The sequence below is a fragment of the Melospiza melodia genome, chromosome 3, assembly GCF_035770615.1.
Source record: "Melospiza melodia melodia isolate bMelMel2 chromosome 3, bMelMel2.pri, whole genome shotgun sequence".
Classification (NCBI taxonomy): Eukaryota; Metazoa; Chordata; class Aves; order Passeriformes; family Passerellidae; genus Melospiza; species Melospiza melodia.
Window position 1 is genome coordinate 58,610,341 of NC_086196.1, and position 14,457 is coordinate 58,624,797.

Sequence of the window (14,457 nt, forward strand, 5' to 3'; positions counted from 1 at the left end):
GGAAACAAGGAAAAGATGAGGCTTTCCTTCAGTGCAAAATAGATTTGAAAACTATCTCACTGCCTTTTGAAGACAGTAATTATGACCCATCTAAAAAGGAAAACAATCCAAGCTGTTCCCTTTTCCAGCCACTGCAACCTCTACTAAAACAGCCACAAACAAAATACATCAACAAAAACCAAACCATGCTTATCATTTACCTTTAATTATACACGTGTCAAGTCAAAAACCAGAATAAATAAAACACATTTCATTTTGGGTTTTTAGATGTAGAAGACCCATCCTTTACCCTGAAAGCCATTTTATCAATTTCAGAAAGCTGTCTAATCACAGTGAGAGAACACCAGGAATTCTGCAGCCATTGCTGCAGAAAGTGCAGGAAAAGAAATATATAAGCACATACGTACATAAAGAGAGCAAACTCATATGAAAGCTGCACTGAAGCAATGAATCCTATCCTCTCATTTCGTATGGAGGTGGGTAAATAATGGCACAACAGAGATTTCATTCATGCAGAGGTCTAGGGTATGCTGGGAAGTCTCAATGTGACAATTTGCTGCAGATGCCTGCTTAGAGGAGCCATTTATCAGTGTCACCCATGCGCATTACTACACACAGCTTCCTCAGCAGCCTGATTCCACACCAGCTTTCCACACAGCACACTCTAGTCCTTGATATTTCAGGCACAGAAATAACCCTTATCTAGGCCTTAGCAGTGTGTGCTTATTGAAACGATTTGTATTACCCAGAGCACATGGGTTTGGAGTAGCAAAGCTACGAAATTTATTTCCTTGGCTGATAAAAAGAACAGCAAATTAAGAGGAGTCACAACAGTTTCCCTCCTGCTCCCTCTCCTCTTTATAGCCCTGTTTAGCTCATTGCTTATAAACAGCTAACACAAGTATTCCCATCAGTGGTACTGACTCCTGGAGGATACAGGCATCTTGGATGTTTCATCTCTTGTTATACTTAAGTGGAATATTAAACAGGCAAGACAGTAGCAGACCAGGCTAGGAAGAACCAAGTAACTAGGACTGACAAAGAAGGATGGCAATTTAAAGCACTTCAATCTCTAAAGTGCTTCATCAGTGCCAGTGCATTCAGCCTTCATGTACACCCCCCTCACCTTCTGCTGTCCTCTCACACCTCAAGTCTATTCTAGTCTGCTTTTAAAGTATTAACAAGTGCTGCTACTTAATATCATGCCTTAGAGTGTCCAGTACAATAATACTACAGAATTAGTAGGCTTAACACGATAAGAATTCAAATTAATCTGGAAATCAAACATTTTTTGCTTCAGAGGCAGGCACAGGGAAAAGAAAAGCGAGACTGAATTCATTCCTATTGCTGATGCAGTAAAACATACATCATTTATTTGTTATGCTAGGTAAAATTGCTAGTGCAATGAACTGAATTCCTATTTCATACCAAGCCTCAAATTGACATTATGGAACATAGATGTCCTTGTGACTGGTGAAAAGAGAAACAAATCAATTAGATGTAAGAAAGAAAAGCCACTCACATCTTTAGATCACAGGATACACCAGCGCCTTAGCCTTTGGATAAAAAATAACTTTCAGAATGAAAAATACCAAAGTGCATTAAACCAAAGACAACCTTGAGTTAATGCTTTCTACTCTTCTAGCTGCTTGCTAGTTTCTATTTTAAGAAAGAGAAAAACTGAGAGACAATAAATTTTAGCGATAGCTTTTTAAGGAAAAACAGAACACAACCTCCATATGCACTATTTCTGCAAGACACTTTAAAGTGAGTTCAGGCTTTAACAGACCACTGTTTTTTTCACCCATTCCTCCTTGCTTCCCCAGCATGCCACCTGTCCCATGCAAGCACTGTTGCTTTGCTGCCTGGACCAACTTCATTTCCATCTCCACACCTTGTATTCTTCCTCTCATATTTCTCCTTGAGCCCCTTCTATACTCACAGCTGCTCACGTCTTTTAGGACACCAAAATGTATTGGGCAACCTGCCTTAAGGGCCTATCCCACTCCTTGCAACTTTGAAAATTGTTAACAATTATTGTGAAGCCAAACATTGAACAGTTCAACAGTGAGGAAAAAAATACAAATAACAGGAGAGATGTAATCAAATACCTGTAACAATTAAGCTCTTGTCAAGAGCTTACAAGAAGCAGATCCGAAATGTTCATTTAAAAAAAGCACTTCTATGAGGTGCCTGCCCCATCTCTTATCTCTCACCAAACAGCCTCTTTGCCAGAGCAAAGTCATTAAATCCATGACTTTACAAAGATGAACTCTGTAAAATCTTGCTTTGTTTTCAAGGGGATGGAGAAGGCTCCCACAAGCCAGTTTCTTATCTTACCCACCATAACTTCTTTCACCTACCTCTAAATCTAACCCAAAATCCAGAGAATTTTTGTCAAATCCACTATTCAGAAATGGATTTGACACACAGGGAAAAAAATAAAAAGGAAGTCTTATTAGGCATACTAAAAGTACAGCTCTGGATTTAGGCTTACCACCCATGCTGCAGAGCTGCTTACAAAGCCATCATTAATGGCCTTCCAGCTACCCATCATTTCCCCATGTTCAGTCTGCCCAGACAGCTAGCTCTTCCTTTCTAACAAATACCATTTTAATTGCATCTCCCACTTGGTTAGCCTCCTCGACCTCCAGTAAAAGCCATCTATGGTCTAACAATCTCTTAAATCATACAGCACACACAATATGCCTTCCTGCTAGGTTCACACATATTATTGTCAAGAATTTCCATTAGAAATCCAGCAGCAGATGAGATGAACTGACAGCTTTAGGGCTAATGAGGAGAGAAAAGCAAGGAGGGAGTGGAAAGGGAGAGGTAAATAGCAAAGAATATGTTTGTGTATTGTAAATGCCCTTGTCGCCAAAGACTTGATTGTGCCTTTCTGGTGCCAGGGCTTCTCCAGTCCCAACACCTCCCTCTGAGCAACAAATGCCAGCCACACAGCCTCAGCCACTGTTAACTCTTCCTGTGGGAATGCTGCCAGCAATCTCAGCATATTAACCCTGGGAATACTAACATGATTTAGAGGACTAGTTAAATTTTAATGATACCATTAGGAAAGAGGAAAACACACGAGCCACACTCCCCCTTTGGTGCATTTGGCGGCTGGATAGGATATTAATGTTTTTCTTTGCCCATCACTATTAGATGAGCAGTGAAACTAATAGAGAAATGAAGAGTAATGACTTCTATCCTCACTGTTCAGCACCTGCTTAAAGCCAAGGCTGCCTTATTGCCCACTAGGCTTTCTGCTGGAGTCCATCAGGTGGATGGAGTAAAGGAGTAATTCTTTCAGCATTTGGCACTTAACAGGTCAGAGGTTCATTTAGCCAGGAGGCACAGGAAAATAAAACTTTACAACTGAAAGAGTAGCATGCAATCATCCAGACAATCAATTAGCAGACAGAAGTCTGCTCTCCTGAATAACTTCAGCATAATAAAGTCTAAGGTTGGCTTTGGTAAGGTGGGAGTTTGCCCAGACGACTTACAGGAGCCAGGACAGAAAGATGCTGAGGCCAGTTCTGGTTTTAATAATGAGCTCCAAGCAACCACCCTCTTCAGCACTGCAGGACTCTCTCTCATATCTTCAAGTACACCTGTGATAAAAGGAATGGGAAATTCCCACTAGGACAACACAGAGGCCCACAGAAACTGAGGGTTTGTATTCCTGAATCTTCATTCATCTTCAGTCAGTTTTGAGGGTGGTAGAGAAAGAGGGAATGAAGCATGAACAGCTTGGGGGAAATTAACTCCATCCTGAGGCAGGTCTCCTCAGACAGTTCTGAACAAAGTTGAAACCCCCAAACCACTGTGAAATTTCACTTTTTCTTCAGGAAAAGAAAATATTTACTGTGGTAGATATCAAAGTCTCCTTTCATTTGCTTTTCCCCAAACATTCATGTGAGTAGAATTTTGTTCCAGTGCAAATCCATGGAATAGAGAAGCTGTTGTGAATACTCAGGTGCAAGTAAATGATCATGTCAAGCTATATATGATTTAGGGAGCATAGGGAAATAGAGCAGAGGCTTGCTATTAATAGATCATAAGAAATCCACAGGTCAAAACACATTTATAAGGAACAAATGCACATAAAGCAAGTTCCACTTGAAGGTAATTTGGAAGCCAAAACACAGACTATATTCCCAATTTAAAATTTTCCTACAGAAGAGGAAGCTAGCTTTCCTAGAGCTGGATGGATGTTTTACATCAGTCATATTGCACTGGGTACAGATATCCTACATTCAGCATACACAGTTCCTTTGACACATTCCACCAGCAAGAAATTTAAAGTGTTTTCCAGATGCACACTCAGTTGGGTTTGGAATACTTTTTACTAGAATAAAGTAATTTTCAAAGACATTTGATGCTTTTTTCCTAAATCACCAAATCTATTGAATAAGAGCATTGACCAAACACTAACAAAGCAGATATCATGTGGCCTGTAAGTTAATTTCTTTTATTTGGAGAGCAATAAAGTGAGAAGCCTCAGCCCTTCTTTGTTTAATAGGAAGGTATAGCAAATTAAAACACACAATACAAAAATTTTATACTAACAAATGCTTTATCTAGAAGTGTCCAGTTCCTTCTGAAGAAAGGCTTTTGTTTTCATGGTGAATTGCAAACCAAATCCAGCTTAATATCCCATTGGTTTGCTCAGGTCTCCTGAGCAGAATTTCTCTGGCAATTTATTATTTTTAAACCCACAAACACTACCACCAAATAGAGTTTCAGATGAAAGCTGTAAAGAGGAAACCAGTCTGAAGTTTCTTCCAAATTAGTCTTTTCTCCTTTCTCCCAGAAAACAGAAAATGTCTTCTATAAAAAATACAAGATCAACCACATACTAAGTGATTTAATAATACAGATTGAACAGAAGACCCTTATGACAATGTGCTGGTTTCAACTGGGGTAGAGTTAATTTTCTTCCCAGTGGCTGGTGCAGGGGCGTGTTTTGGACAGCAATTTGTGCTGAAGACAAGTGGGGTGATGGTGTTTGTCTTTCTCAGTCACCCTTAGGTGTGATGGGGCCCTGCTCTCCTGGAGATGACTGCCCACAGGAAGTGGGGAATTAATTCCTTGCTCTGTTTTGCTTGTGTGCCTGGCTTTTGCTTTCCCTATTAAACTCTCTTTATCTCAATCCATGAGTTCTCCAGCTTTTACCCTTCCCATTCTCTCCCCAATCCTGCTGGTGTGGGACACAGCAAGCAACTGCCTGGGGTTAAACCATGACAGACAATAAAAATAAACATAATTGAAGACAAAAATAATTTTTAAGAAGTATACCAATGCTGTAAGTAGTTTTTAAGAGCCTTACTATGCAGTATTATTTTAAGTAAAATAAATTTAATTCTGACAACATAGCCATAAATCCAAGCTGCAATTGAACACACCAATTCCTTAAAACTGGTTCTTTTGTATAGCTGGTACCATATTTTCTTTGACTGTCTCTTTTGTAAAGTAATCCCTGAATTCTGTACTCCAGCTACAATGGAGGCTACGGTTGGATGCATTGTGCTGCTCTCATCAGTAGCTTTCTCAGAGATCACTGGCTCCTTGCATCTGCTGTTGTAATAGCACATCCAGTCACTCCTTGACCAAAAGGATCTGAGTTTAGAAGGAGGCATTATTGAATGTGTTTGAACTATCTATCATTTTTATAAGAACTAAGGCAGGGAGCAATCACCGTGTATTCACACAGGAGACCTGCAGTGATGCTAACTTATGACCTTCATATGGAGAGGACAAAGGAAAGGCTCATGGGAAGCCCACAAGGGGCCGGGATGTCTTAGACCTGCTCTGCCAGAGCAGCATGCCTGCTGCTTTGAAGGCACACAAGTATTCCCTGGTTAGAGCCATATCATACATGGAGCTGTAGCCTAAATTAAATCCTACTGCTTTTCCTGAAGTCCAAATGCCCTCCCCTAAGGTCAATTTAATGCAAGTCACTAGACTGACATGGTTCAGATCCAGACTGAAGAAACAGTCATGTTATAGCAGGGAAAGAATTCTCAGATTCTGGTGTGTCTTGCAGAGTGTTTCAGCCCTTGTGACAAGCTCAAAACAGTCCAGTCAAGTCTCCCCTGCTCTATGAAGTGTCTTGTGTTGATCTAATTTTACTTAAAGAAGCTTCAAACACTCAACAAAATATTAAGCTACACTGTAAAATTTTCTGAGCAGGAGAGTGGAGGGAAAAGAAGCATTAGCAGATTCATATCCTGGTTGTAGATTATACAAGATATTATAACTGTACAAAAAAATCTGGTCTGTACCAAGTCTGGTTATATATCTCAGATTTCAAAGCCAGAGAGCAAACACAATTCTTAACAGCTTCACTAGGCTCATAGTTATGAAAAAGAAAAAAGAACAAAACCAAATCTGGTTTAATGTAGGAAGATTGCAAAGAAGGTAATTGAAAATAAAAATGGGCAGCACAAGTTATTGGGCTCTTCTAAACTTTCTGCTCTTAGGATACTACTTTGTTTATCAGGGGATTGTTACAAATTACAGCTTGCTTATCAAATTAAACACACAATCTTCTTTTCTGCAATTGGGATATTTCTTGAACTGCAGCTTCAACAACAGACACTGTGGGCTAGGGATTATTTATTCAGGGGCAGGAGGGGAAGGTGTATGCCTGTTTTCCTCCATTTTAACAACATCAATGCCTCTCAAGCCACAGATGACACTAGTAAGATGTAACCTAGCAATTTAACTTAGAACATCTCTCGTGCTTTTGACACACAGACCTCATGTCACAGAATGCTGCAGTTCTGACTACATCATTATGTAGAGCATGACAGTCAAGTTTATTGTGGTGCTGCAGGTTCAGTGCTTGGAAGCACCCCAATTACACGGTGTCAAAGGCTATGTGCTGCTGATGTGGCAAAACCACCGTGTCTTTCAGCCCTGCAATGTTCTAATAATCTGCTGATGCCGGCGTGACTCCCATTGCATGCCCATGGCCCACGCTGGTAATGTGTGACATTTTTTCAAACACTGTCTAGGGAACTCAGATGGACAATCTTTGTTCCTTTTCCCCTTCCAAAACTATACAAAGTCCTACACTTATTATGCAAGATTTCTGTGGATGGCACAACATTTACTTCTAAGGAAATGTAAGACTATCTGAAGATACAAGGTGATTTTGGACATCAGTCCAAAATCACCTTGTATCTTCATAGCATGCATAAAAATACCTTGAAGACATTTTATCACCCAGCATGAAGAGGCCAATAAAGACTCAGCATTGACTCTGTATTTCTGAACCCAATGTTTTCAGATGCACAGCCAAGTCTTTGTACAAAAAAAGAAAAAATTCTCCTCCCTAGAGATTTACTTCATCAATACTTCCCTCTTCACCCTCAAGAGCTCTGTGGTCTAAAAGTGTTTTCTCTTCTGATAGGAAACACTATAGTTTCAATTCATGAAATATAACCATAAGCCAGTTTCTAATTTCCAATGCACTTAGTAATGACAAGCCTTTTTCATCCCATAGAGAAAGCTGCAGAGCTAATGGCTTTGACAGCTTCCTAAAGAGCAGTCTTTACCACACAGCATCTTCACCCTTACCTCAAAGACATTTGCAAGCTCAAAAGAAATAGTTATGTTATTTCACATGTTGACACTGCGGATTGCAGCAGCACGACTTCCAGCTGCTCCTGGAAAAGGGCTTACACAAATTCATCAGCAGCAAAGGCATATCCATTTGCCTCCTCTAGACCTCTGCAAGCAGCTGTAATTCCAGTGCAAGTGAAGTAGCTCAGCTTCCCAACTTGCCAGGAAGCATACAATTGTAAGAAGATTCACAGATGAGTTATGCTAAATGTTTGGTATTGTGACCTGTGATGCAACACAAAAGAATGGTTGTTGTTGCCTAAACTTTAATGGAGTTAATCCTCCCAAATGCTGACAAATTACGGCCTCAGGCCATTTAAAATCACATTTCTAAGGCAATAATCCTATCTGCATTACAATGAGTTGGGATGAAATGATTAGGTGCCTGAGATTTTTTTGCACAGTGAATTAAGTCACTATACAGACTGGCCTGGCCGTGCTTGTTCACAAATTAAAGGTCTGGACGGAAATGAAATTCCATTATTCTGCCACTTGCTAAGCTTTGAGGAAGGGTTTATTACTGTCCTGTCTCTACTGGGAATGTTTCTAAAGTAGCTACCAGCTAACAGAAACACATTTTTCATTATATCAGCTTCAGGGCTTTCTTCATTATTAATAATTACAAGTCAAGTCTTTGACCACTGAATGAGAAGACTAATTCAACAATACGTAAGCAAAAAAAATCTGATTGTGTCAGTAAACGGGCTAAAACAAAAATCAAAACAAAACTGTACCCTGAATGCCAGTTCTTTCCTTCCCTCTTGTGCTCAGAGGGTTGTAAAAGATTGCTCAGAATTTACCCAATTCTTATTCTCAGAAGCACAGACTTTTTAGGTAAGGGGAAGACCACAATATCCTAAAAAAACCCCACCTAACATCAGTACTATCCATTTATATATCCTTACCATTTATAGTAGACCCTTACTTCCTGACCCAACCACAATATGCCCAGGCAGCAATTCATGTCTATACACTCAAATTAGCTCGGTTTCAGGGCTGTATTCAGGATTGTTGGAACCACATACTAAGAAACTTATAACTGTCCTTGTAAGCATTCTTATTAGCATTCCATGGATTATTAGCACACATTGTAATTTGTCACACATCAATATAGCAACTCTTCAACTGTTAGATGCCTGTGAGGTGCTCATTGAAGACAGGTGATATCACAGGCTTGAATTCAAAGCAAACTTATTTCACAGAAATTTTGATAAATTTGGGAGTATGATGACATAAATTTCTATGCTAGAACTTGGTTTGATGCTCTTCTAAAAATATAGCCTAAGAAAAAGCTTAGCATAAAAAAAAAAAAAAAAACAACCTGTATTAGTAATCGGAGATAATCTTTATCATCATGCAACATAAACCCCACAAACAACAGGCACCAAAATCTCCAAGATGCCCTCAGTCACAAACTGCAGTGGTAACTATATCAAACACCTGTGCTAGTCAATTCCCACAGGCCTGCTTCGCTTGGGGGTTACAATAAGATTTTATTCACATAAAATATAACCCCTCCTATGCATGTAATTGCTGAACGTCATTAAGTCACATCTGTACCACAAGAGGAGGAAAAAGAAACAATAAGCTTTTAGCACTATTCTTTTTGCTATTGGCAAGGAACCTGGCATTTTAAATGGCTAAAATAAATTAATGTGACTATAATTATATATTTTTCACCTTTGTGCCTCACAAAAACAAACCCACAAAGTTTCCATCCTGTTGATGTATTAGGAGAGAATGTTTCTATTTAGAATGGAAAGCTAAACACCTCAGCATTAACAATGGCCTAGTCAGAAGCAGCTTGCTCTAACTTAAGTGTGGCTTTTTCTCAATCAAATGAAAAACTTCAGTACATAGCTTCATGCACAGAGCCAGGTCTGTTTATGCAGCAATTAAGCACACTATTACACTTGACAGATATATACAAACCTTTACATGACTGCACACTGTCAGAAATACCAATGTAGGTTCACATTTGGATAGGTTACTGCAGATTCCAATATCTGCTAGTAGATACACATTAAAACACAGATACTCTCATATTCTGCTTGTTCTGCAACACACACTATCCCAGATGATGAGCATTTCTAAATACAGCATAAATGGGAAACAGGTGCTACAGACGGTACTAATAATACCACAGAATTCATAATACCAGGCTGTCTTCAACAGCAACAACAGAAAATGTCAGATCTGCTTGACTAAAAGATGACAGACATTTTAAATGCCTCATTTAATAGTCCTAATAAAGGAATATCACCAATTAGCTGTGTCCTATGGGCACCAGTGTCTTGAGTTGTAGGATGCTTTGCAAGTTCTGAGGGAATACCCAGAATCAGGAATATGATCTGCTCCTTCTTCCACTTAATTCAAGAGGCAGGATCCATTCCACACTCAAAAAGCCCCTATTTCCATAGCAGCAACCAAGAGCAGACCTCACGGGACCCTGAAAAAATGCCAGCTACATTAACACAGTGTGGTTAGACTTCAGTCTCAATCCAAACCAAAGCCAGTTTTCCCCAGACACAAGCAGGTTTCCACGTTTTTGAGAAACCCTGTACACCTCACCGTCAGAAGGGACTCCCAGAGTGTTACTGTGGCACACAGAGGCAGCTCACAGGCCCTGACTGAACCAGCAGAGCCCATGCCAGCACCTTGCTCTTCTTAAAGCAGACACTGATAAGGCTACCCCTTAAAGCAGACACTGATAAGGCTACCCCATTACACCAGGAAAAACAAACTTTTAAGACCACTACAATGTACCCAATCCAAAGAAGTCAATGGCATCAGCCATGATGTTTGTGTCCCACATCATCCAGCCCACTGTGCTGGACAGCACCTGCTGAAGGCAAAAGTCACAAGCCCAGAAAGTTCTTAGCAGTCACAAGCCAGAAAGGACGAGAGAAAGAGATGCTTCTGCAAACAGTCACAGCCAGCAGCACCCACCAAGAAAGGAGCTGTGTGCCACAACTCAGCAAGACTGAGCCTGCAAGTACTATTGAGCCCAGCAAATAGGGCAGAGGGTCACCCAAGCCCATGGAGGCGACCTTACTTGTGCCTCCTCCCTTGCTCCTAAATGCACAGATTGGACAGCACTTTTGTCAGTGGCACTCCTAGAGAAGTGGAAGGCTTGGAAAGGAGGCATAAGAAGCAAAAAAGAACATAGGTAAGGGGGCTGAAAGACCTCAAGACTGGCCTGTACAACACCATCAGTTAAACTAAGTGAACAGCAGAACAAATAGCTGTAGAAACACAATGGTAACCTCTCAGGAAGGCTAGGATGGTGAATGTCAATCACTATTGCAGTAAAGGAACCCTCTGAAACATTTATGTTACTAAAATCAGTCAATTTCTATTTAACACCATGCCTTGATGTTAGTTTCATCCTCCCCTCCACCCCCAATCTCAGTTATTCTGATGGCTCCCATACCTGTATCAGTAATTTCCCACCTATACCCACAGCTGGTAATTACTGTCAAATCTCACAGCCTGAAATTTGACAAGATTTTGGTACAGGGCCACTTTAAAGTGAATCAACCATGTATTAATGGTTAAATTTACTATTAATTTTGGTGGATCCACCTTTCCCTGTTCATGAATAATTCAGTGAAGTCAGCTCTTGAGACAAGGTAACAACCAGCCCTCGAGTCTTTTGTTCATGAGAGCACCAACTCCCTCTCAAAGAGCACATAAATAAATCATGGAGAGTACAACACAACAGCAATACCAGGGACCCTCTCCCAGCAGTCGGCTCTTTTCCATGATACCTCTTTATTGTAACCACTAATGAAAACTCTTTGAAGTGGAAGAGTAAATATTATCATTTGATAGTACCTGGACCCAACAAGGCAAACAAAATTGCATTGTACTACATTCCAGGAGCTGCAGAACCATTCACAATACAACGCTCACAGGGTTGCTATGGAGGAACCCAGTGCTTACTATTTTAGTAGCATGAGGTCAGCCAAGGGCTGCTGGTCACTCGTTTAGAGCTGTTAGCCTTAATCTCATATACACAACAAAAAGGAAAAATAAAAAACCAATGCCAAACAAAACAAAACCAAGGAATTTCAGAGTATGCTTTTGGAGGTACCAAACACCCCAAGAGAGGCAGAAAGCAGGTTTCCAACTGTATTCAGGATGAGTCAGCTCTTAAAACGTGAGACAAAATGTCAGCAATGCTTACATCCTCTTTCAGCACAGGATTATTCAACCTAACGTTCAGAGTCCAGCAGCTTCAAGTATTTTCAAGTGTTACTGGGAATAGAAAAAAAATCTGGTGCTTCCCTATAAGAGAAGCATGACCAAGTTATCCTTCTGCCTAGAGACACCTGGGAGAACTGGGTTCAATGCCATGGTCTGCCACAGCCTCACTGAGTGACCTTTGGGCTCACACAGCACTTCAGTGCCTCATGTGAACCCGGAGCTACAGAAGGGTTTCTCCCTCTATGGAAGCAGAATCCACTGGCGTCAGACCATACGTACACACCTCACTACTGAGTCGGCTGCCAAGTTTAGGGACGATTTGTAAATCCATACTGTAGGAATCAAAGACAGCAAGAGGGCAAGGGACCAGTAACTCCGATGTAATATTCCCACCCTTACTTTCCCCCACCACACACAAAAAAAAAAAAAAAAAAAAAAAAAAAAAAAAAAAAAAAAAAAAAAAAAAAAAAAAAAAAGCAGCGCTCAGGAAATAGCACAGAATTACTGTCAATACAATGAAAGACGGGAGAGAAGAAGCACGCTGGAAGGACTATCACAGATGCTCCTGAAGGCAGGCAGCCCTCCGGAGACAGAGGCACGCTGCTCCACATGAAGCAGAAGGAGGGGATGGAAAAAGGGAACAAGACCAAGAAGGGGGAGAACACAAATAAGAACACAAATAAACGCAAAGCGCTCGGCGGTGACACCGGCAGAGGGGAGCCCAGGTGGCGGACAGACCCGGCGCAGGGTCCCCCGCCTCCCGCGGCGCCGCGCTCACCTTGCTGCTGACGGGCCCGGGGATGAGGAGCTTCAGCGCCTGCCTCTTCAGCTCCGCCAGGCGGGCGCTGCAGTGCTCGCACCAGACGCCGCGGTCCGAGCCCGGCGAGGAGCCGCCGCCGCTGCCGGAGCCCGGCGAGCCGGTGCCGAAGCCCGGCGAGCCGCCCAGGGAGCCGGGGGAGCTGGTGCCGATGCCGGGCGAGGCGGGTCCCGGGGAGCCGGTGAAGGAGCCCGGCGAGGAGGTGCCGGAGCCGGGGGACGGCGTGCCGGAGGAGCCCAGGGCAGAGCCAGCTCCCTCCGGCGCCGGGCGCCCGCCCGCCCGGGACTCCTCGTACGCCTTCCGGTACCAGCTCTCGGGGGAGAAGGGGGCGGCGGGCTTGGTGGGGGAGCAGGGCTCGGTCACCTGGAGCGGGAGAAGGAGCAGCGGGTCAGCCCGGGAGGCCCGGCAAGTTTCGCTCGGACGCTCCGCGCCCGCGGTGGCCCCCGCGCCGCGCCCGCCCCACCACACCGCGGAAGTTGCGCGGGGCCGGGGCACGATCGCCCGCAGCCGCCGGGAGGGAGGGAGGGAATGAGCCCCATCGCTGTGGCGACCCCCGCTCCGAGCCGCCCCGGCGCCGACAACTTACCCCATATTTTCTGCTCCGCGCCGTGACCGCAATCCTCTCCTTATTTCCAGCCACCGAATTCATGGTGGCTTCTCTGGGCGGCGGGAGAATTTCCTACAGGTTTCCCAGTCCGCATCCGAAGGGAATAGCCGGTCCCGGGAAGTCCCCCGCGGAGCGGGCAGGCTTGCTCCCTCGGCCGCCTCCGACGGGATCGCTCAGCCACAAAACACCCGTCAGTTCTCGGGAAAACGCTTGGGGCTGGGGTTCTCTCCCGGTCGGTTTTTCTTCATTGTCTCCCCTTTCATTCCCTTTCAACCCTTGTTTTCACAAAAACAGCAACATCCAAATCAGGAGCGGTCCCCCCCGATAGGCAGCACAGCTCTCATCCGCAAGTGAGGTGAAGCATCCAAGGTAGCCTCGGGAAGGCGAAAGAAGGAGCGAGAGCCGCGCTCCCCTCAAGCAGAGGCGCTTTCTGCCTCCGCTACAGTGGCAACTTGCTCCCTTTACCAAGGTTTGTAACTGAGTTAGAAGAAATCCTCCAAAAATATCGGGATCCAGGCTCTGGGAGGAGCCTCCGCGCCCCTTGCAGCCAATATCCTCCTGCCCATTTGTGCCTGACAGTTTGGGAAGGGAGGGAAGGAAAGAGCCGGACTGCGGAGCCCCGTGCGCTCCCCGGTCAGCGGCGGAGCTGCAGGGCTGGCGGCGCCCGAGGCTGCCAGCAGAGTGCCAGAGCCTCGCCGCTGCTCTGCGCGATGCCTCGGCTGCCGGGAGGGTCCATTTTATTTTGCAGTATTTCTTGATTGACGTCTGTGATTTCCCCCCGTTCTTGAAAAGGGCGGGTGGGTGCGCGGAGGGGGGAGAACCTTGTTGCTTCCACCGCAGTTATTGGTTAGTTGCCTCTATTCAGGCTTTAATGAACGTGATTTCACAAGTGTTCCCAATCCTCCCTGAATAACTAGGAAAGAAGAGCAAACTGTATTTATGACAGACACTGGCATTTCTTTTCCATGTTGTAGTATTACGTGTATTAATTTAACTTGCAGTCACTGCATAATAAATTGATCTCTTAACAATGAAATTCTACAGACTTGTGTCCCTGTTAATCTTTCCTTTCTAATTACGATTTCCATTTGCTGATCATGTGTATCTGTTACATATCCCTTTTTATTTCAAATCCTGTAGATAGAAAAATCATCTCTAATAAATCTTCCCCCTCAAAACGAGTTGGTAA

General features: G+C 43.3%; 1 protein-coding gene across 1 annotated transcript in view; it reads right to left on the bottom strand.

The window, feature by feature from the left end:
* Positions 1 to 14,102, bottom strand: part of KIF26B (kinesin family member 26B) — a 274,047-nt gene extending 259,945 nt beyond the window's left edge. The window contains exons 1-2 of the mRNA XM_063151906.1: positions 13,248 to 14,102; positions 12,623 to 13,024 (exon numbers count right to left, since the gene is read on the bottom strand). Coding sequence (XP_063007976.1) covers positions 12,623 to 13,024; positions 13,248 to 13,310 — 465 coding nt within the window. The 5' untranslated portion in view covers positions 13,311 to 14,102. The remainder of the gene's footprint in view (positions 1 to 12,622; positions 13,025 to 13,247) is intronic.
* Positions 14,103 to 14,457: the final 355 nt, after the last annotated feature.